Raw genomic sequence first — 24,341 nt, forward strand, 5'->3', positions numbered from 1 at the left:
CTAGATGGCAGATTTAAAAAGGAAAAGCTGTCCAACCAACCAGGTAGCTGATTATGCATGGCCAAGTGCGTCCAGTATATATGACAGGGATAGGACGGGATGGTTAGCAGAGGAAACAACTCACTGATCCTGCATTTGAAAGGATTTTTTTACACTACTGAATTCCCAAACTATGGGCAGGGGTGCACACATACGCCATAAGAGAATGGCTAGAGTGGCCTAAGTAATTAAATAATAAAAAGTGTTTTTGAGCCCAAAGTACCCATTCATGCAGAGTAGGCACCTACAGAGTTTCTGAATGACCCAAGGTTTAGATGAGACTTCCTGAAATCAGCTTCTTCTGGGATGGGCAGTTTTGCAGGGTCTCTACATTGATGCTGTGGTTGATACAGAGAAGCAGCCAAATGACAAGACCTCAGAGAAGGCTGCCTCTTGTATCTTTCACTGTTCTGGGGTGGCCTCCTCCTCCTAGAGCTGATAGTTCTTATTCTTATGCTCTCTAAAACAAACCTGTTGGGTATGAGAGGAAAACATGCCTCCAAACTGCATTCAGGAAAAACAGAGCTTATTGACATTTGGGGCAGACACTGAACAAGTTCTATAGGCACAGTCCTATATGCCAGTTCTGTTGTAATCAGTTACACACAAGAATGTGTTTCTCAACAGTGCTGTGCAATCTCACAATCGTCAGAACCTCAGCTTTCTTTCTTAAACCCACTTCCTACTCTTTGTTGGAATAAAGGTAAGTCTGAAAATGTGGCGGTTGGATAAATCTAAGAAATGCAGTGGGATGGAAGAACTAATCAAGATTACCAATGAGGGGAAAGGGGGAGGGGGCTCTGGCATGCAATATCCCCCTCTTTGCTCTTTCCTGTGACTAACACTCAGAGAGTAGTCAAGCCCACACATTGCAGGGTTCAGTTTTTCTTGGCATAGGTAGGGTCATTTATGTGTAGATTTTTTCTCTGGACTTCTGTTTTGTTAGCACAGAGCGTATACTGCTCTGGTTGTGCTGGGGTGGCCAAGAGGCTGCATACCAGAAAAAGTTACAGCAAGTGGCTCTCCCGCAGTTCCCCCTACCTGGAAATGCAGTGGGAAAGTAACCTACCTGAATGTCTCTTTCAGTTCATTCACCTTCTTGGTGGGATATTTGTTAGAGTACCGGTCATCCAGGAAAGCCCTTGCATAGGCCAAAGGACCAGCATTGACCTGGAAAGCACAAACAGAGGCTTAGTTGGGTTTGGGACTTCAACTGAAGAGGAGAAAAATCAAGAGCAAATGTCTTGAAAGGGCTTTAGAAGCGTCAGTTGTATTCTATTTATTTAACGTATTTATTTAACACATTCAGAAACCACACTCTCACCTAAAAGGTAATGCCGTAGCTCATGTACGAAATCCATTAAGGAGGTTGACATCATTTAAACAGCAAACACAACTATTTTTTTTTAAAGGATGGAAACTGGCAAGGTAAAATCAACAGGAGAGAGTAACAGGGAATGAGTCCCAGAGTATGATTGGAAGGTGCATGGTGCAGCCCAGAGTATGATTGGAAGGTGCATGGTGCAGCCACTGTAATGCTAAAATCAGGAAACCAATGAATACTGGAGCAGCAGATGGGTAATTAAATCAATATAAAAGAAACAAGCCTAAAAAGAATCAGGCCAAACAACAGTCAACCACTGACAATCGGTTAAAGCTTGGAGCAATAAAAGTGTTTTTTGTTTGGTGCTTAAAGCTCCAAAGGCTCAGCACCAGTGTAAACATCTGAAGGGAGAAAGTTTCAAATATGAGGTGCTACTAGGGATGTGCAATTCGGTTTTGGTATTCAGTAAAAATTACCAAATTTTACCTGATTTGGTAAAATTTAGTATTACCGAACTTAAATCCGTTTACCAAATTTATTCCATAAAATTCGGGGAAGCGTGGCAGTGCTGTTCCTTTGGTAAGGAACAGCAAAGAAACACTGCATCCCTCCTTTTTTTACCAGATGGGAGGGGGAGAAGGGAGGAGGAGTGAGTCAGAGCCCAGAAGGGGGAAGGGGAAGGAAGGGGGGAGTGTGAATGGTCAGTTCCTGCAGCAGCTCTCCTTCTCTGGCCAATGGGGTTCTCAAGGAGAGTGCCTTTTAAAAACTGTTGCAAGGAGTTAAATTATGAGTCAGCATCCATTTTGCTCTGGCCTACAGATTGAGTGACTGCCTGCTTGCTGTTGCTGGCCATTGGCTTTCTCTCTTGGCCTGCTTTGGAGTGTGACTGGATCCTGCTGCCCAGTGAGTGGAGTAGGCATCTGGCTGCTGCCTGGTTTGAGAGTTGTAGACTCACTGGCTTTTCTTCTCTCTTTGGGGGGAGAGGATTAGCCTGGTGTCTGAGAGGGATAGGGGTGGGGGAGAAAAGTTCTTTTTTTTAGCTTGCATTTTGAATTTGGGGTTTTTTTGCTGTGTGAGGGAACTTTCGTTGGGCTTTTGTGGGGGACAGGCTTTGATTTCTGGCTTTTAAAGTTGGTTATATTTACTGTTCATTTTGCTGCTTGCTCTTCCGGTTTTTTTTTTATCCTGTTGTTAGAGTTTTAGAGTTCCTGTTAATTTTATTAAATTCACTTGTTCTTCTGGGAGTGGGCTCTCTTTACAGAAGTTTGGTTGGTGTTTTTTCCTGAGTTCTGTTTTCTGTTGGCATAGAAGTTTGGCTTGGTCAGGTGTTCAATTGTTGGTTGTTGTTCTTATGGGGGGGCATGGGGTGCTTGATTCAGTGTTTCTAAGATAGGCTAGTTGTAGGTTTTCCCCACACGGAATAATGGAAATTGGAGGTAGCTGGGGCACCTTATCTGGTGGGCCCTAAAATGGCCCCATGGGGTCCAGTCTTTATGAAACTTTGGGAGGAGGTTGTTAGAGGACAGTTAAGAGTAGGTTTCCTGCAAATTTTGTGAAATTTGGTCCAAAAGTGACTTCCCCAGGTCACCAGAAATTTTCAAACTGAGTTTCTCATAGGAAACAATGCCTGAATTGTACTGAATTTGCTCTGTATTACCAAACTGAACTGGAGAATAAATTCAGTATTCCCCAAATTCTGAATTTTTTCCCCCATTTGGTATTACCAAACTGAATCCACAGAATTTTTTTTCCTGTGCACACCCCTAGGTGCTACAATAGTGTCCCTAGTAGCTATCCATCTTATCTATGAAGGCAGGGGTATGCAAGCAATTCTATGGATTATCTGTCTGACTTTACCATTGCACATCCCACACAGATCTGGATCACTTGACTTCTCTACACTGGTTTCCTGTATGTTTGCTTGGTTCACATATGCAAGTACATCACACGATTACTGTATACTTGATTGGCAGCTGAATGTATGGATCAGCTCCCCTGAAAAGATTTGCATTTTTCAAGGTGCAAGGGAGCAGGCAAGTTCTGTTTGTGGTGTTAAAACAATGTTTACCCATTCACACATGCAAGCCATAACTGGATGTTGCCGTCATCATGTGATGGGTATATATGTGTGAGCCAGCAGTTAACAACCGATGGCTGACTGTGTGAACTGGCTTTGTTGGAAAGCACTATGTTTGAGATTATGATCAGAAATGAGCAAATCTGACCCAAGAGAGGAGAACATGAAATGCAAAAACACCAAATTCCATAGAATGAAAGATGGAAGGGAGCAACTAATCTAACCCTCAACCTTGAGGCATGGTCACCCAATGCCTTTTTGAGCCTCTTCTGCAGACCAGCAAGAAACCACCTAAAAACAGACCACCATTTGCCAGAAGCAGAGAGAAGGTGAAGAATAAGGGCAGAATCTATACAATTAAAAAGTGGAAAGCGAGATCATTGTCTAGCAGCCTGTACCTGTGATCTTGGTACCTTCCCATGCAACAATTGCTCTGAGCGTGGCTGAAACAGTTTTAGGAGAGGAATATCAGAACAGTTGCACAGGATAGCATCTCTCATATCTCTGCCACATCCCTTCTCCTCTCCAATTCTGCAGAGCACAGACCGTCTTAATCAAGAGCAAATGCTTCCTTATGTGCCTCCTCCCTCTTATTTCCATGTTTCCAAGCCACTAACCACAGCCAGTATCACAATGTGGAAGTTCTCTACCAATACAGGCAGGCACCTTGTTTATTATCTTGATTACTCCTCCTCCTAAGTTTCTATATAGCATGGTACCTGACATTTTACAGAATAACAAACAAAACAGACAGGTCCCTGGCTCATGATGAGCATATGCTCAAAATCTCAACAAGGAGATAACAAAGGGAGAAGCCAGTGAAATGAAGGATGAATGCAATTACGCAGTACAATTACATACACTACCTCCCATCAAATGATGTAGCAGTTCCTTTCAGAAAACCTCATGTTTGGAAGGTTCCAGGCCCAACGGCTAGGCTCGGACAACTTATAGTTAATGATTTCTAGAAAACAAACCTGTATCCAGCCAGCAGGTTCATTATTTCAAGGTTGTGGGGCCACGCGCACACACGCGCCTGCACTTGCACCTGGTACTTTACCTGAACTGAGACAGAGCCCTGCAATTTCAGCTGGAGCTGGATCATGTCAACATCAGCTGAAGCACACAGCTGCTGCAACTCTGCTGTCTTTGCCTTGATCTCATCAGTCGCCACGTCAATTGGCTTCAGATTGACCTGATGCTCGTAATTGACAGGAATCCTCTTTTTTACATATGGGAAAGAGTTGGATGCTAACAGGAAAGAGCAAACAAAATTAAAGGCGGCCTGCTAAGAGGGTCATACGCCAAACTTTGTTAGGCACAGTTCAGAACAGCTCTTCCTCTTTAGACAGGGTAGCTGCCTTCTTATAGTTTTAGAAAGATTCATGAAACAATTAATGGCTACTATCCAAAATTACTAAATGGAACCTCCACATCCAGAGGCAGTAAACCTCTGAATACCAGTGCTAGCAGGAAGGCCCTGGCCTCTATGCTCTGTTTCTTGGCCCTCCAGGGCAACGGGTTGGGTACTGTGTAAAACAGGATGCTGGACTAGATGGCCCATTGGTCTCACCCAGCAGGGCTCTTACTTTCTCTTCTTATGAGGCTCCTGGAGAATCGGTATAGAGTTGCTCTACAAGAATGAAGATGTTGTACATGCTAAGCTAATATGGCATATGTGCCATGCAGACATGCAGCCTATAGTTTTGAGTTTAGAGGGAAATCAGTTTAAATTTCATTATTAGTCACCTGGTTTTTACACTCCTAATTTAATTAACCTTTTAACCAGAGAGACTGAATTCTAGCCTCTATTATTGCTATTACACTTTAGGCCAATGATCCCCAACCCTTTTGAGCCTGTGGGCACCTATGGAATTCTCACACAGGGTGGTGGGCTCAACCACAAAATGGCCACCACAGAAGGTGGAACCAACCACCTTTTTAAAATAAATGAACAAAACCACCATTAAGCAGTGGCAGGAGGCAAATCCACACACACACAGAGGAAGCCTAAGTGCAGAGGGAAAGAGGGATAGTTAAACAAAAACACAGTAGGAAAGAGGGGCGAGAAAGAATAAAACAAACGTGGTGGCTACTGCCATTGAAACAATGTTATTTTAATCTGCATATCTGACAAGATCTTCGGTGGCCAATCAGAATCCCTGCAGGCCACACCCACTTTCTTGAAAACACTTGGTGAGCACCAAGGAAGGTATTGGAGGGCACCAGGGCTTTTTTTCTGGGAAAAGAGGTGGTGGAACAGAGTGGGTTGCCCTCGGAGAAAATGGTCACATGGCTGGTGGCCCCGCCCCCTGATCTCCAGACAGAGGGGAGTTTAGATTGCCCGAGGGCAATCTAAACTCCCCTTTGTCTGGAGATCAGGGGGCGGGGCCACCAGCCATGTGACCATTTTCAAGAGGTGCCGGAACTCCATTCCACCGCGTTCCAGCTGAAAAAAAGCCCTGGAGGGCACTATGGCTCCCAAAGGCACCGTATGTTGGGGTCCCTGCTCTAGACAACAAATTACACCAACAATTAGTTTAGGTTTTGTCAAAATGATATGCTGTCTTTAGATTCCTTTTTTTTTAAAAAAAATCTTGTCCTTGACCTCCAATCTGACTCTTTTCCCCATCTCTTGTGGCTATTAGCCAATCTGATATGACATCACAGAAAGTCTTGTAGCAGATGTGCCCTGACCTCCAGCATTCCAGGAGGCCGAACTCACTTGTGAGGATTGTCCTTCTCTTACACTGTTCCTCCACACTCCCATGTTTTTTCCCAGACAAGGTATAAGGTGTTTCAAACACAAATCTGCTGATGTTGTGGTTCCTCTCAAAATCCGTCTTCCTTTCTGAAAGCTCCTTCTCATCAAAGAAGGGCTTTAGGTACGTCACTTGGATGTGGGCAAATTTGGGATCAAGGTCTTTAACATTCACCTGAGAGAAGAAAGGAGTTGCTGATGAGAAAGGGAGGAGCCCTGATCCAGATCCACTTGTGATTCAGTGGTATCTGACCACGAGCCAAAAAGCCACATGATGCATGCATGAACTCAACAGTCTTTTGAAGAACATAGATGACCAAAAATAGACAGTTGCAAAAGGTTTAAAAGCATGGGAACATTTTATTAAAAACGTATCAACAATTTCAAGCCTTTACATGGGCCAAAAATAGCTCTTTGGATTTTAAAAGCAGCTCAAGCCACCATTATTATCTCAAGCCATAATAAAAAACATAAAATACACTAACGGAACAGAAGTACTGTGAAACAAAACCAAAGCAAAATTCTTAAGAAAAACCAGCAGAAACAACAAAATTTATAACAATTCCCCTCTCCCACCTGAACTCAAACATCAATTAACTAACTCAAAAGCATGACAGGAATGAAATGTTTCAATTGTCCTTATAGAATTCAAAAGGGAAGGTGCCAAACCAGCTTTGCAGGGAAGTGAGTTCCATAATCTTGGTGCCAGCACTAAAAAGGCTGCCAATGCAAAACAATAATCCACCAAACTTCCAATGGCAGTGGCACGTGGAACATGACCTCAGATTATGGGTACAGGGTCCTCAGAGACAGCACACACAGGAGACAAGTACAACACAGATTCTTTGGATTCAGAGGCAGATGTCTCAATGTGTTAGTAGCTTGGAAGGCTCAGAAACACAAAACGGCCCCTTGGACACTTACCATGAAGGGTCCTCCTCTGAGGTCAGGAGGACATCTTGGGGTGTTTCCCACTGTCCAGTCGGGGAGGCAGGAAGTTAAACTTTCTTCCTCTTCCTTTGGTAGGTGGGACCACCCTCTCCTCCTTCAGTTCGGGTGAATCCCCACAGCAGTTCCAGTTCCCTTATATGAAAACTAATGTAAAACTACTAATATTCCCTAAGAATGAAGGTAAAAAAACAGCATGCAAAGAACACTGCAGCCAACAACAGTTAGAACAGAATAGGATAAATAGATAGTAAGCGTAGGAGAGATGTAGTAGGAAATAGTCTGTAAACCAGTCCAGATAGAAAGACGAAGATCATGGGAGGGCAAGATGTCCTCCTGACCTCAGAGGAGAAGGACCCTTCACGGTAAGTGTCCAAGGGGCCGTTCTCCCTCTGAGGTGGAGGACATCTTGGGTGCTCCCAAAGCAGTCCTTTATCTTCCGGGTGGGGATGTGTCTTCGTCTCCTACTACATGTTGAAGCACTCTCCGGCCAAAGGCTGCATCCGCTGACGCGTATGTGTGCAATTGATAGTGCTTGATAAAGGTGGACGTCGAAGACCAGGTGGCTGCCTTACAGATGTCTTCTATTGATGCATTTCTCTGAAGAGCCGCGTTCGTGGCTGCACTCCTTGCTGAGTGTGCTGTAATTCCAGGAGGGACCTCTAGCTTTAGAGCCTTGTACGCCTCACGAATACAGGACCGGATGCTATATGCAATAGCTGAGGAGGACATGCGTTGTCCCATTTTTGGTTGGGATATGTTGATGAAAAGTGAGTCTGTTTGACGTATCATGTCCGTCCGGACTATATATGTCTTGAGGGCCCGGCCTACGTCTAGATTGTGCCACTCTCGTTCCTTAGGATGACTTGGTGCTGGACAAAAGGAAGGGAGGTTGATTTCTTGAGACCGATGGAAGGTGGAATATGCCTTAGGTAAGAATGTAGGATCTGTTCTTAAAACTACCTTATTCTTTTGAAAGATGCACAGGTCATGTCGAGTTGACAGTGCGCTCAATTCCGAGATCCTACGCGCTGATGTTATTGCCACGAGGAATATGGTCTTAATTTTAAGCCATCTGAGAGCAATGTCCTTAATAGGTTCAAATGGTGGTTTTGTCAATGCCGACAGAACCACGTTCAGTCGCCACGTCGGAAATCTGTGTATTGATGGTGGATTAAGCAGTGTGGCCCCTCTGAGAAATCTCCTTACATGTGGATGAGAAGTGAGAGGAGCGCCGTCTATCTCGGGCATGACCGTACTGATGGCCGCAATCTGCCTCTTTAAGGTCGCCAGTCTTAGTCCTCTATTAAGGCCCTCCTGTAGGAATCCCAGGATGGCGTTCAAAGATGGTTCGAGTGAGGCCACTTTTTTGCGTCTGCACCACCTGTGAAAGGCCTTCCAGGTGCAATTGTAGATCTTAATGGTAGACTTTTTTCTGGACGCTAGCAGTGTATTGATGACCTCTGGAAGGTAACCTTCGCGTTGGAGATAGTTCCGCTCAATTTCCATCCTGTCAGAGCCCACCATTCTGGTCGAGGGTGCCATATAGGGCCCTGCCATAGTAGGTCCGGCTGTACTGGGATCTGTAGAGGAGGTGCCACCGACATAAGTCGAAGAGTAGAAAACCACGGTCTCCTGGGCCACCATGGTGCTATCAGGATTATGGTTGCTCCCTGTTCCTTTATTCTTCGTAGGAGTTTCGGGATCGTTCGCAACGGCGGGAAGGCGTAAAGAAGGACTTTTGGCCACTGGGAGGTGAGCACGTCCGTGCCCTCTGCATGAGGATGGAAGAACCTGGAGTAAAATCTTGGAACTTGATTGTTCTGATGTGATGCAAAGAGATCCACTTCTGGGTTCCCGAAGTGTGCCGTCACCTGTAGGAAGTCTCTTTCTTTATGGACCACTCTCCTGGATGTAGAGACTCTCTGCTCAGCCAATCTGCATGGATGTTGTGAATCCCTCTGATATGTTCCGCCTGAATGGATGCAAGATGGCTTTCTGCCCAAAGTAGAATCCTGTGGGCTTCCCTCTGTAGTCGAGAGGACCTGGTTCCCCCTTGTTTGTTTATGTACGTTTTGGCAGCTATATTGTCCGTACGACTCAGTATATGGCTGTGCAGGATCTCTCTGTTGAAGTGCTTCAGGGCTAGAAAGATGGCCCGCATTTCTAGGACATTTATCGGGAGCCTCCTCTCTCTCTCGGACCACAGCCCTTGGGCCGGAATGCCTTCTAGCGTTGCACCCCAGCTCCACAGACTCACGTCCATGAAAATTTGTGTGAAGTGATGAGTTAGGAAGCTCTTGCCTTGACAGAGGTTGGTGTCCCTTGACCACCATTGTAGACTCTCCTTGACTGGTCGAGGGACTTGGATTTTGATGTTTGCCTTCTGAGCAATCTGGAATTGGAAAGGTCGCACCAGGGATTGAAGAGACCTGGTGTGAAAACGACCCCAGTAGATGGCCTCTGAGTTTGCCACCAAGAGTCCCACAAGTTTGGAGAGGTCCATTAGCATCGACGATGGTTGCCTGAGCACGTTGGAAACTAGAGCCTTGGTCTTGGTCCTCTTCTCCATCGGAAGAAAGAGGCGGCCCTCTCTCGTATCTATCGTCAGACCCAGAAGTTCTAGTCTCTGAGATGGAATTAAGGAGCATTTGGCCTGATTGATCAAGAAGCCGTGCCTCGCTAGAAACTGAATTGTGAATGCCATCTCCCTGCGTGAGGAAACTTTGGAAGCTGATCTTAGGAGGATATCGTCCAGGTATGGATGTATATGGATGCCCATTTCTCGGAGCTTCACTATCGGTACCACGAGAAGCTTGGTGAAAACTCTCGGGTTGTCGCGAGGCCGAACGGCATCGCCCTGAACTGGAGGTGGACGTTCCCGACACAGAATCTGAGGAACTTTCGATGAGCGGGAGCAATGGGCACGTGCAGGTAAGCCTCCGTTACATCTATTGAGGTCAGATACTCCCCTTGTTGTAAGGCCTCTGCTACAGAACGAAGGGTTTCCATCCTGAAATGTCTTAGTTTGATGAACTTGTTTACGTATTTCAGGTCCAGGATGGAGCGCCAGTCCCCGTTCTTCTTGGGGACTGTGAAGAAGATGGAGTAGACGCCCTGGCTCTGCTCGATTGGGGGGACAGGTTCAACAGCTTTTATCTCTATTAAGTGTTGTATGGCTCTGATGGTTATGGCTCGCTTGTGATGGTCTTTTTTGAGAGGGGAGCGTATGAATCGTTCCGGTGGAAAGGAAGTGAACTCTACTGAGTAACCATTGGAAACTATTTCCAATGCCCAGGCGTCCACCTTGGAGTCTGACCAAGTCTGTTGATATAGGAGCAGCCTTCCCCCCACCGGAGCGTCCTGCGAGTCAGGGTCTCTGTCCTTTATCCTCCGCGTCCTGTCTGTTGCCGCGGTGTCCTTGTTGTTTGCCGAATTTGGGATGAAAGTTCCCTCGTTGTGGTTGAGTTCTAGAGAAATTCCAATTGCGTTCTCCAAAGAGTTTTCCCCCTTGGAAGGGGTAAGACATCAAAATCAGTTTAGCCTGGAGGTCCGCTGGCCATACCTGGAGCCATAGCAGGCGTCTAATTGCTGCTGTAGAAGCCAATGCTCTTGAGGTAAGGGAAAGGGAGTCCAGTGTGGCGTCGGCTGTAAACGAGCAGGCCTTCAGGATCCTGTTGGCCCCTTCTATCAGCCACTTGTTGTTTTTCAGAATCAGTTGAAGCAGCTGTCTCGCCCATACCACTGATGCTCGAGATACGATGGACGCGATAGCCGACGCTTTGATGGAGACGGCCGTCGCTTCGTGGGCCCTCTTCAGAATAGCCTCTCCTTTTTTGTCCAATCTTATGTTGCCCTGTCCATCCTCTGAGAGGAGGCCTTGAGACTGTAGTGCTGCAACTGGAGCGTCTATGATGGGAACCTGTAACAGCTCATTAGTAAAATTAGGCAAAACATACAGTTTCCTAAGGTAATTAGGCACCTGTTTGCATGCCGCTGGCATGGACCACTGCCTTTAGTTAGCGCTCAAAATATTCGGGGAAGGGGAAGACCTTGGCCCTGCTTTCTGATCTTGGGAAAAATTCCCTGTTCCCCCTGGGTCTGGACTTAGATCCTTCGGGCTTGGCCTCCTCCTCCTCATTTTCAACGTCCTTCAAATCCAAAGCTGACAGAGTTTTGGCCAGTAAGAACTGGTAGTCTTCTATTTGGAAGAGTCTATTTGATCGTTCAGGGATGGTAGGGTCTAGGTCCTGTTCATCCGCTGATAAAAAACTCCCTCTCCTCTGACTCTTCACTGATGGACTGTTCCTCCTCCAGCCATCTAGGGGTCTTATTGAGGGCCATGCCATGGGGCTGTTTTCTAGCTGCCTTTGTTGGCCAGGAGCCCCCTTGCTGGAAACTCAGCTGAGGAGTTTCGTGAACTGGGTTAGAGGCAGCAACAGGGGAAGAGGGCCCAGGCTGCTCCGCATGACAAACGGCCCATATCTCTTCCCTCAGGGAGCTCCTTATAGCTGCCAGTATTTCTGGGGATAAAGCAGAGGGGGAAGCACTTATGTGGTCTTCAGGAGTGCCTGCGCTGGGGCCCTGTGCCGTGGAAGCTGATCTCTGTGCTAATTCTCCTGCCAGGAGGTTGGCAGGCACGTTGTTGCGATTTGGCGGGAAGTCGCCGTCTGCGGCTGTTCCCGCCGAAAATGGGCCCCGTGCAGCCGTGCCGCTTCCCTTCTGCTTGTTGCAGTGCGCGGCTCTCTCCGGCTCCCTTGTTGCCTTTCGGGGCCGTTTTTTGGCGGGCTGTTCCTCTTCTGGTGGCACTCCTCCACCAGGGGACCAAACGAGCCTACGCGGCAAGTCGGAGCTGGCCAGGTCTGCTCCCGCTGTCGGAAGGACGGCTCCTGGGAGGCAGCCCTCCGCCCTTTCCATGAAGGAGTCTTCGGAGTCCGATGACTCCCTTGCGGCCATCCGATCTCCTCTATAAAGGGGAGAGAGTCGTCTCTCCAAAGACAAGATAGAGTGGAGAAAGGAGCAGTAAGGAATAAGCAGGGAGGGAATATGAGAAGAGGTGAGTTAAGAAATAAAGAAAAGTTGGAGGTATAGTCTAAAGTCAGTCGAAGGTAGCAGAGCTAACCTACAGAGTACTGCTCTCCCCTGAGGCAGGAAAAGAACTGAAGAAGGAGAGGGTGGTCCCACCTACCAAAGGAAGAGGAAGAAAGTTTAACTTCCTGGCTCCCCGACTGGACAGTGGGAAACACCCCAAGATGTCCTCCGCCTCAGAGGGAGAAGTCCTTCTTCCTTTCTCTGTTATCACATGACACGACTGAATGAGAGTGGTTTGGAGGCTCTCTAAACTCTTTCAGGTCAGGAACCCATTGCCACCAGAGGTAGGCATTTCCTACCTTAGCCTGTCTGATCCATTTCCTTTAGTCACTTCCTGATCCTTCCCGACATGATAGTTCAGAGTTTGTGATCTCCCTTGAACGTTAGGGAGGCTACTGCTAGAACAAAATTCTTTGTGCTTTTGGGGAACGCTTCCAGTTTTGTTAGAATCGGCACACTTGCCTAATGCAAATTGCATACATTTTGATCCTACCTTATTTGAATCCTGAATTATTTTGACATTCTCGGCTCCAAATTTCTCCCCATAAAGTTTAAGTAGCCGCAGGGAGATTTCTGAAAGGCCAGTCAGCTTGGGTTCTTTGTAGATGTATTCCTTGCCATCCTCTTCTTCAAAGAAAGCCTGTTATTGAACAGAAACATACAAGCGACTATGTTAAACCCAGTAATAACTACTGAGATTACAAACACACTTTAGAAGAGTGCAATGTTATGTTTATCTGGCTTATGCTTAAAGTTGCATCCAACATAGTTCCAGAGGATGACATCAGAACTACAGGATGTGATGCGGTTGCAGAACTCAAGTTGCCTGAGAGTATCCTTTTACTTTAAAATCAAGTTTCCAGTTCTTAAGCTAAAACAGTACACTCCAAAGCGGCACCCTGACAGTGGAAGGCTCCTTGGTCCTGGAAGAAACACCACCAGAATAAATCTGTGGGCTCTAACCCATTAACGGAATGATTTCTATGGGTTGGGGAGGTGGGGAATCAGAGGTTCTGTGTCCTACTTCGTTCCATATGCTTGCAAAGCCAGAGTAAATGATGCTGATGCAAAATAATAATAATTATGCACAAGAGCAAACATTGTGCAAATCCACCAAATTTACTGAGTTTATTCAGGTTGTAAAATTCAGCCAATCTTTGGTTTGGCTGATCAAATGTTAATTTGCTGAAGAGAGACTTCACACACAACCCCGTCTGGGCACAGAAGCTCCCTGCAGCACAGCAATATTAAGCACAGGCTAGTGACCGATTCATCAAGACTTCTCTAGCAGAGCCAAGTGTCAAGATTCAAGCAACAGAGCTGTCAAGTCAGGCAGGAAGACCTGATCCACATTGCTCGTTTCATAAGCCAAGAGATGCCCTTACCTGTCCATAAAAAGCAACACGGAAATAAGTGCCCAACAGCCTCCTTTTCGTCTGTATCACCTCCAGAATTTTAGTGTAAGCACCATGGAGTGTCCTGTATACTTGGGTCAGTTTCTGGAAGGGAAAAAAAAGATGCATGGATTCCTCAGATGTTTCAGAACTGCTCAAGCCCTTCTCAAAATAGTCTTGCTCTTGCCGCTGAGAATTTTGAAAGAATCAAAGATAAATATTTACTAGTTAGATGGTCGCCAGATGGTGAGAATGTTTATGGAAATGTGGCCTAGAGACTGGTGAGCTCTTGCCTAGACGGCAGAGTTCATGGTTTACGTAGCATAAACTGAAGAATGTGTCTCTGCTGCCTACTTTACACCTTCTTTGAGCCTGTAGGAAGGTCTGAGGATCAACTCCCAGAGTCTCCATTGAAAGGATCTCAGATAGCTGGTGCTAGGAATACTTTTTGATAAGATATAAAAACAGCTTCATGTATCATTGAGAAGATCTACAGATACAGATGTAGCCAGAAGTGTCATAGCTCAGTGACAGAGCACATGCTTTGCATGCAGAGAATCCCAGGTTCAATTCTTTTCACTGATGATGAACATGTGAAACCGTTTTATCCTGAGTCAGACCCTAGGTATATCAAGGTCAGTTCTACCTACCTGGACAGGCAGCAGCTCTCCGGGGTCTCAGATCAAGGTCTTTTACTTCTACCCGATCCTTTTAGATGGAGATGCCAAGGATGGAACCTGGGCCTTTCTGCATGCCAACCAGATGCTCTGCCACAGAGCCATGCCCCTCTCTCCAAATAATGGGGATCTCTGGTAGCAGAAATTGAGAAAGACCACTTTCTACCTGGAAACCTCGGAGAGCTGCTGCCAGTCAGAGATGATAACGAGCAGGCAGACCAATGGTCTGAATCAGGAGAACAGAAATATTAATTACTACTTCAGAGCAGAGACTGAACCATTATGTATGTTATTACATGCTAGCAATGACGAAAGACCTCATAAATATAGTTGTTCAACATACCTTCTGTAATGAGTAATTAGTGTTAATTTTCCTGTCATTTATACAGAAAATTTATTGCCCTTCGTCACTGAATTTATCTGAACAAGAAATCTATTTCAAAATAGGGTGGATACCAGATTCCTGTAACAATTATGCATGCTATGTTAATTCCTCATTATATTAATACTGAATCATGTTGATGATGGTTTTCATCACTGTTGGTGAATAATTACACTCACATAATAGCAGTACAGTGTTGTTCCTTTGTGCTTGTCACTAAATCAGGTAAGGCAGCTTCATTCGTTCAGGTTACCTGCACTGACAAGTAACTGAGTCCAAACACAGCTACTGTGCTGATTGGTACTTCCTTCTAGATGTTGACATTAATTCTTGTCCATTTTTATACCTGGCAACCATTGCCCTTTCCTCAGAACTCCTGCAGGTGTGTGTGTGTGTCTGTGTCCCCGGTTTCCTCTCCTTCATTTCCCAGGACATTGACTGAGATATGTGGCTAGCTGCTACTAACACGTATGCATGTGACATGTTGCTATCTTGTTTAGTATTTCCTTGTTTCTTCTTCAATACATTGGATTTCTGGGGCCAATGAAATGCAAAATGGACTAACATCACACAGCAAATATTTCTTTTACTGGATACTATCAAAGAACACACATGCAGAGAGGTGTGTCAGCGGCAGCCATGCCTCCCCTGGAACGTCTAGTTAGCCCCAACAGTCCCCTTTTATTGTTCTGTAAGTACTATTATTCTTTTTTCATTGACAATATATAAAAAATGCAACCAGCCACACTGGTCTGTTGGGGTGGGGGGAGGAATTCTGCCAACAGGGGCAGAAATTAAATGCCTTGTGCTGGTCGAAGACTGTAATAATAAACCTGAACCTAAAATTAAATGCCTTTAATTGTGAGCAAATAAAATCTATAAAGCAGTAGCTAGCTTTTGAGTTTTACAGCAGAATGAACAAGGAATTGTGAGGAAGGAGAAAAAATGACGCTGGTAGGAAGCATTGTAGAAGCCCAATCTAGTCTGTTATGGTCTTACAATGGTGATTTGCTCTTTCCTTCTCCCTTGCTGTTCCTTTCTAGACCTTGAGAAAGTTCTGGGGTACCCAAAAGGTAGCTTACTGCTTTCTGATTCTACCAGATCCCAATAAAGATATTGTTACTGTCCTCATTTGTTTTATGCATATAGACATTTAACCTCGCTTTCTTTTTTGAAGTCATTACAAACCAGAAACCTGGAATTTTGAGGCAAGTGGGCACATCTAATAAATATATTTTATGGCTGTTTAAGATTCTCATCTTTCTTCTGCAGGTGCTCATCAGGGTATCAAGTCAGCTTCAAAACCTCTACCTCAAACTCACGCCGTTTTTCATAGATTGGGATTATCAGCTTGGAAACCTCTGCGATGGTTTCGTAACGCTCTGCTTTCCACAGGCCATCAACACACTGCTCCAGCAGCTCCACCAGGACTTCCTGAGGAAGATGCAGAAAAAGGGAAGCGGCTGAGGTCCCAGTTGATGGTTTTTAATAGATAAAGACTAAAATGCAGAACAAAGCCATGTGACTCCTTCTATTTAGAAGTCACCCTTGCCAGAGGCAGGGTGGAGGGGTTCAACAAAAGTCCTCGAGTGCAGGGAACAACAAGTCAAGAATGCAGATCAAGAAACGCAGAGGGAGGAAGGACTTGACCGTAACAAGGTGGCCCTTCCCTCAGTAGGCATCCTCAACAACAGCTAAGTCACTGGAATCAGGAGCGTGGATGTCTAACTGGACATGCCTTCGCATGGATGTGTGAAGATCGACACTTCTTAAATGGTACAATTACCTCACTATAATGGACATCCATCATCCCAGCATCTTCTTTCATTGCACCCTCCTCATCAATATTTGGTGTAACCTTCTTGAAGGATGAGCATCCTGTAGGAAATAATTCTACAGACCGGGTGAAGATGGAGAGAGGAGGAGGGGGAAGAGAGTCAGTGAAGGCATACATTTGGTGGTCAGTTGCTTAATTTGAAAATTATCCATTCCACGCTTTGTCCATGCCATCTGTCTATTGCACCCAGTGCTACCTGTGTAAAATTTAGTTATCTAGGAAGGAACATGCTAATGCCAAATTTCATTTTTTAAAGACCCCAAGTTTCTAGCTCCAATTGTTACAGAGAATACATGAGAAAACACACCAGAAGTGTCTGTCCAAGCCTTTGTAAATGGAGCACTACTTCATGCCCTATGCCAATTCTTGGTCCTTCCTCTACCTGCCTGGCTCTGCTGCCCACCTTCCAGCAGCTTCACTGCTCTTAAAGCTTTTCATGCACCTGCTACAATTCTATTAATGCCTTTAAATGCGAGCCAATTAACTCCCTCCTTTTCACGCTTTACTGAGGATTTAGCTGGTTTGAGGGCAATTCATCTCCTTCCAACATGCCCCATGGAGGCAAAGAGGAAAGGCCTCATGGGGATTTATTTATTTACTTCATTTATATCCTGCCTTTCTCCCCAGTTGGGACACAAGCAGGTTAGGCTGAGTATGTGTGACTGGCCCAGGGTCATGCACCAAACATCCATGACAGAGTAGGGATTCAAACCCTGGTCACTCAGATCCTAGACTGACACTGTAGCCACATTGGCTGTCAACAGTACAAAAGGCAACAGAACAAAGTCTGTTTTGCCCTAGCCCCTCCGTTAGCTGCAGCTTTCTTCTTCTGGAAATACTGTGCTGTAGCGCCACCTACAGGTCAGTTCTAGCTCCCCTGGGTCCTGGCTTCCTTTTCTTCTACATTTTCAGTGGGATCAAGTCCTGATTGGCTACCTAACAGCTGGCAGAATACAAAGGCTGCCCATTACAAAAACAGGGGAGCGTCTTGAGAATGCTCCATGTGAGCTGTAGATAACATAACACTTGTAAGAAAAATACCACTCCCCCCAAACAATCCCAGGGCATGAAACAAGCCTTTATGCTTCTCTCCTGCTTCAGTTTCTTTCACAACACAGAACACTTACTTTTTCTGTATAGAAACTCCGCCACAAGTGCTGCGATGTGAACATAGCACATGGCAGCCTGCAAAACAAGAGGAAAGAGTCACTACCATTAACAAATACCTGTACCTTTCAACCAGAAACCCCTGGGACAGCCAAGGCAATTACCTCGGAGAAATCGCCATTCTTGACATGAATCTTGGCCATGCTGTCCAGCCATGTCTTCCTCAGCTCTGGTGTGCTGGCGTAGGACTTGGCCAAGCTATACTGCAAATCAATCAACATTTCGGGATCCTTTTCATGCTCCTTCATCTGCGCTGTAGCCATCAGCACGGTCCGAATCCTCTTTGTCAAGTCTTTGACTTCAGATGGAAAAGCAGTTGCCTGCCATAAAAGAGGCTGAGTTAGAAGACCAGCAAAGGGATTTAGCCAGTTAAATAACATAGTGTAGGCTGAAAGAGTGACTTTCTGGGACAAGTAGAGGTAAACTTAGCCCATATGCATTGCTCTCTTCCATGACTGGGATAGGCCAGACCCTAGCAGGATAGGAGAAGGGGGAAAGAGAGAAAGAGATTCTGACTAAGAGGTAAATAAGCAAACATTCTGTGCCAAGCCAAATTCTGTGACTTGCATGAGTTCTGCAAATTAAACTTTTGCAAACTTTGGTTCATTTTGTGAAATAGACTCTCCTCCTATCCCCCATGAAAAGAATAGTTATGTAGATGAACCAAAGTCCTGCACCTCAGCAGCAGGCTGGCTTCTGGGGTTTTTTTTGTATTGCATTGTTTGTACACTTGCAAGCTCATGGTTTTGGGCAAGTAGGGGACCCCCACACCCACTCCAGCTTGTAGAAAGATATTTTCCACCTATAAGCAAGTTGCACAGAATATATGTAGAATCCTAGGTGTGCACGCACAGCTCAACTACACATCATGTCAGAAAACAAGGTATTTTACAAAGATACACCAGAACGGTAGGCAGGAAATGGCTCTTTGCTGAAAAGGAAACACCAGGCTTCAAAAAAAAGAAACATTGATCTCTGTTCCTTCCTTATGCAGAGACTCTTTTTTTTTTTTTTAAGAAAAAAGGGTGATGTTCTCCAGAGGAGAGAGCAACTCTAGCCTTACCCAGGAGTTACACAAAGCCTGAAAGGCCAGGATTAAACTGAAAGCCACCACTGACCATGGTTCTCTATCTAGTATGTCCAAGAAACTCAGGGAACTTTGTGTTTTTAAATAGTTGTAAATACTTTTCTGCTGAAAGGCCATCTATACCTATAAGCCAATGCAATTTAACAGAAGTGGGGCCAACAAGACTGGAGACTGTACCTTCTTGGGAGCAGGACAAATCTTGGCAGCGGGGGGTGGGGAGCATTTTCTTGCCTGCATTTCTCATGTCATTGGAAACTGGTGCTTGCTGGGATCAGGCTGCATGGTGGTGGGAGGCTGCTAGCATCTGGACCTTTGGCTTCAAATATGTCATGCTGTTATGCTGCTGGGTGGATTTGCTATGCTGAATCTGACTGCTGATTATAGGTATACCCCGTGCTTTGCTAAGAACTGCAGGTAAACCATTTCTCCATAATATGAAGAGGAGGCAAATCCCCTCAGATAGCTACCCAATGACTATTAATAAAGTAATAGGGTTGCTTCTCACGAAGGGCCTTACTGTTCTCTCCAAGCAAACAAAATCTGATGGCCCTCACGGCTGTTACTGGGAGATGGTGTATGTGTTCCTCTAGACCCTATTGAAGCACACGTGCCCTGTTCCAAGGCTGGGTGAGCCTTTTGTTTGTCTTTCATTAAAAGAAACCTACCTTCACTGGCCTGTCACTATTGGCAAAGTTATTAATAATGGACAGTGACTCCTGGAATCTTGAACCTCCACTGAGCGCGACATCAGCTATCAGCTGGCTCACGGCAATAATAATCTGTTGGGGAAACAGAGGAGTTGTTTTTTCACCTGGTGCCAAATGGAAACAGATGCATGTGCTACCCAACATGCGAGTTTTTAACATAGAGAATGTGGACTGTAAACAATGCCACCCCTGCTGCTGCTTGAAAATCCCAAAGAGAGGGCGGGAAAATCCCAGGCAGGCTGTTTAGGATCCCTCTTGCTATGCTAAAATGATAACTCTCCTTTTTTATTGTTGTTCTTTCTTTTTTTTCTCATTTCTGTAAACAACCTAGTCAGCTCGTAGCTGAGAGTTTGGTTTCATTTGGAGCCATGGAGAGGAAGAATTGATGGGGTTTTTGAATCATCTCAACAACATCCACCTGAACATACAATTCACAATGGAGAAAGAAATCGAGGAAAAACTCCCATTCCTGGATACCTTGGTCATCAAACTTTCAGTTAGGTCACAAGGTCTACAGGAAACCAACTCACACTGATCAGTACTTACACAAAAACTCCAATCACCACCCCCGACAGAAAAGAAGTATAATGAAAACATTAGTGGATCGTGCAAGACGGATATGTGAGCCGCCCTTTCTCAATGAGGAAATTAATCATCTAAACCACGCACTTCAGGCAAATGGCTACTCCAGAAATGAAATCCGAAGAGCAATCAAACCGAGGATGAATCAAACAACCGAGGAAAAACAGTCTCCTACAGGAAAAGTGTTTTTGCCATATATCAAAGGAATTACTGATCAGATGGGAAAGCTTATGAAAAAGCATAACCTTCAAGCAGTATTCAGACCCACCCGAAAAATACAACAGATGCTACGATCAGCAAAAGACAGTAGAGACCCCCTCACCTCTGCAGGAGTATACCGTATACCCTGCAGCTGTGGACAAGTTTACATCGGGATCACAAAGCGTAGCATCCAGACAAGAATAAAAGAACATGAAAGACACTGCAGACTTGGACAACCTGAAAAATCAGCAGTGGCTGAACATAGCCTAATTCAAACAGGGCACAGTATCTTATTCCAGGACACCAAAATACTGGACAACACTTCCAACTACTTTGTCAGACTGCACAGGGAAGCCATTGAAATTCACAAGCATAAGCAAAACTTCAACAGGAAAGAAGAAACCTTAAGAATGAACAGAGCATGGTTTCCAGTTCTGAAAAACACCAGGCTAACAAAACACTCTACACCCGACAATAGCCCTGCAGAGAAGATTAGCACATCAAGCACCAATCCATATGCAAAAGAACCTCCTCAGGATACAGTGAAGCCTCCCGCCATTAGCATTCCACACCCTGGGAAACTCCTACAGGATGACTCAGCTCAGTCCCACCCCTCCTGAGTAGATATAAATGACCTGCCACATCTTTTTCACACTGTGACACTGAGAGATCTCTATCTTTTGGTGCTACACCTCTGAAGATGCCAGCCACAAGCTGCTGGCGAAACATCAGGAACTACTATGCCAAGACCACGGCAATACAGCCCGGAAAACCCACAACAACCATCGTTCTCCGGCCGTGAAAGCCTTCGACAATACATTGGTTTACAATCGTTTGAATAAATTCCAACTGTGTGCAGGGAAAGATTTATTAGTATGCCATATCATTATTTATTAAATAAAAAGAGCCTCCTCTGAGCCCAAAGTACCCACCTGCCCATCAGCAGGGGTTTAGTGGCACCTTAGAGACCAAGAAGATTAGAGTGTAAGCTTTCAAGAGTCAGAGCTCCTTTTTTCAGGATCTGACTCTCAGAAATTTACACTCTGAAAATCTTGTTAATCTCTTAAGGTGCCACCGGACTCAAAACCTGCTGTTCTATGGCAGACCAACATGGCTACCCACCTAAGCCACCCACCTACCGAAAGACTTGCTGCTGTGCTTATGCATGATACAAAGCATCTGGTCTTGCCACCTAGAAATCAGCCTTTGTGGGAGACAGAGGAGAAGAGAGGAAGCTGATTCTGCTTTCTCTCTATTTACCTGCCCCAAAGCAGAGATGCAGGATTACCCGACCCAGCGGAGGCTGATTTCTGCATCTCCAAAGAGTCGCTGCTCTATGTTTTCATACTTTAAAACATATGGCACTTTTGGGGGGCCAGAGAGAAGCGAGCCTCTAATTTTAACTCAGAAAAACAAAGTGTACTTACTTGGGAAACCACTTACACAGAAACCCTACCCCTGAAAATAAAGTTGAGAACACTAGGGTGGGGCATTCTAAACTTAAAGCTCTTTCACGTGACATTCCAAAAAGTAAGAACATCACATCATTTCACACTGTCATGTTTTAAAACTAAAAACACAAAGGCAGAAGGCTTGGGGGAGGGGGTTTATTTTTGACTGCATTTTCTAGTAAGCTTGCAACGTAATATTAATAACAACATTTATTAAGCATCCAAAAGTGCAATCCTAAATACCTAGGAGTAATTTCTGCTGAAATCAGCAGGATTTCTTTTTGAGTAAAAAAGGCATAGGATCTGGCTCCACAATAACTAGACCCTGTATAAAGTATCAGAAAAGTTGGGGACAAGTAGAAGGGCTAAGAGACTTCAGCTACAAATCAGAGGGTTTGTTCTGCTAGCACAGCAAAAGGAGCCTTCTCCTGTAGCAAGGCTTTCTGCGACAGGAGAAGGCACTTGCTGAAGCACCTCCATAAACAGAACCGAGTAGCAGTATCCTTCCCCAGTGCCATACTTCCATGCCCAATTGGAACCCGGAGAGCTTCAGAACTTCAGTTCCCCTATGTAACGAGTGACTGCAAGCCAAGCCAGGGAATCCCCAACTCAATTGGTGTCACATGTATTGTCTAGTTTGGCTCTCAGAGAAACCATGGGCACTTGGCCCTGAAACCTTGCACTCTTCATCTGCCATATGGGGATAATAACACCCCCTCAAATGCACTATTTGCTAAGTATTATTAAATCCTGAACAAGCCCCTCTTCATGCAGACTATCAACTTTTTACTATAGTCATTTATTTATTTATAGGATTTGTATCCTGCCTCCCCCAAAATAAAAACTCAGTACATAGTTTCTGAGTCAGCTTACAAAACTAATATGTAAAATTACAACTATTAACACAAAGACTAAAACACACGTTAATAGTAGCTAGTAACATGTCCAACAACAAATTTTGTTTTTGCAGTTTTTTTTTTAAAGCAACTGAGCCAAAGGCCTGGCTGTTTGCTCTTGGTTCCTTAAACTAGCAAGCCAAGCACCACATGAACCACGGTAGGGAAGGAGTTCAACAGGTCAGACACTGCTGCAGAGAAAGGCCCCTCCCCCCATCCCTGCCTGGACCTCTTGAGGATGGAGGCATGCAGAGAAAGGACTGTGCTGAAGCTTTTAACCAATAAGCAGGCCCAAATGGGAGTCCATGATCTGCTAAGTTTCCTGGCCCCATTTAATTGCAAATATAACCCCAAGTGAAGGAATGACATTATTAGCACAGTTTTCATTAACATCTGCAGAGAAGCTGAGCTCTTCTCCAACTTCTGGTTCAGGAGAAGTTTTGTTTTCAGTTCCCTTCTTCCACTTTCACTGACCTGGAGATGAGTTCGTAGAAAGGTCTTTCGCTTGGTGAACTCAAAGTTGTTCCTCATGAGGAGGTACAGAAGGGCGGAAGCCTCATTCCGTGTCGAACTGAGCTTGGAGGTGCAGCACTTCAGGACCTCGTAGCAAAAGGCAGCACACATATTCACCCTTCCCTTGAAAAATGCTGAGGGAAACTGGACCAGCAGCAGGCCAAGGGTTCAAAATAGAAAGAGCAATTGTTTTCTGCCTCACAATATGTAATGGAAAGCACATTTCATCAGATACTTGTGAACAGGGCTTTTTTTCTGGGAAAAGAGGTGGTGGAACTCAGTGGGTTGCCCTTGGGGAAAATGGTCACATGGCTGGTGGCCCTGCCCTCTGATCTCCAGACAGAGGGGAGTTGAGATTGCCCTCCGTGCCGCTGAGTGGCGTGTAGGGCAATCTAAACTCCCCTCTGTCTGGAGAGCAGGGGGCGGGGCCACCAGCCATGTGACCATTTTCAAGAGGTTCCGGAACTCCATTCCACCACGTTCCAGCTGAAAAAAAGCCCTGCTTGTGAGGAGGGGTGGGTAACACTTGTGATTTCAGAGAACACATTATTTCCCAGCCGATGATCTGAGGGCTAGAAGTAGTCTCTGTTGCACAAACGGACCCCCTCATGAGTGGCCAGGTCCCACATTGTGAAATAAATAAATGAATAAATAAAGCCACAAACATACATTCTGACCAGTGCATGTTTGTTCAATTTATTTTTTACTATACTTATATTCCTGCTTTCGTATTATGAAGTCCTCAAAGGGTCTTATGACCTTTTAAAATATAGTTTGTTCCTCTCCTCCCCCCAATACATTAGTCCCCATTGCTGAATAAATGCTGTTCCAAGCTTCCTAAAGGAAGAACTTCTCAAAGGAAGAAACATAATGGGCTGAAAATTATTTTCTTTTTAAACAAGCTGAAATTTTCAGGACTCCATTACAGCAAACTGGGGATACAGGGTATGGGCCACAGGATTTGAGTCCTGTGGCACCTTAGAGACGAACAAGATTTTCAGGGTGTAAGCTTTCAAGAGTCAGAGCTCCCTTCTTCAGACATGAGTATAAATGGAGATCCCAGAGCCTTTCTATCCCAGCCAAAGGTGGGTAGGGTGTTTCAAGAGAGGGCATCAGAATGCAAAGGTCAATTTATACATGTTCAAATTTCTTTGTTAGGTTGATAAATTTCCACTCCATGTGGTTGAAAATCGGACTCTGAAAATCT

At 45.1% G+C, this 24,341-nt stretch overlaps 1 protein-coding gene across 1 annotated transcript in view; it reads right to left on the bottom strand.

The window, feature by feature from the left end:
* Positions 1-24,341, bottom strand: part of DOCK11 (dedicator of cytokinesis 11) — a 120,807-nt gene that overhangs the window by 9,652 nt on the left and 86,814 nt on the right. Inside the window, exons 41-51 of the mRNA XM_054996040.1 lie at positions 23,096-23,278; positions 19,450-19,563; positions 17,802-18,017; positions 17,658-17,715; positions 16,480-16,586; positions 16,005-16,127; positions 13,626-13,739; positions 12,734-12,880; positions 6,166-6,376; positions 4,501-4,691; positions 1,109-1,209 (exon numbers count right to left, since the gene is read on the bottom strand). Coding sequence (XP_054852015.1) covers positions 1,109-1,209; positions 4,501-4,691; positions 6,166-6,376; positions 12,734-12,880; positions 13,626-13,739; positions 16,005-16,127; positions 16,480-16,586; positions 17,658-17,715; positions 17,802-18,017; positions 19,450-19,563; positions 23,096-23,278 — 1,565 coding nt within the window. The remainder of the gene's footprint in view (positions 1-1,108; positions 1,210-4,500; positions 4,692-6,165; positions 6,377-12,733; positions 12,881-13,625; positions 13,740-16,004; positions 16,128-16,479; positions 16,587-17,657; positions 17,716-17,801; positions 18,018-19,449; positions 19,564-23,095; positions 23,279-24,341) is intronic.

The sequence above is a fragment of the Eublepharis macularius genome, chromosome 13 (assembly GCF_028583425.1).
Source record: "Eublepharis macularius isolate TG4126 chromosome 13, MPM_Emac_v1.0, whole genome shotgun sequence".
NCBI classification, from domain to species: domain Eukaryota; kingdom Metazoa; phylum Chordata; class Lepidosauria; order Squamata; family Eublepharidae; genus Eublepharis; species Eublepharis macularius.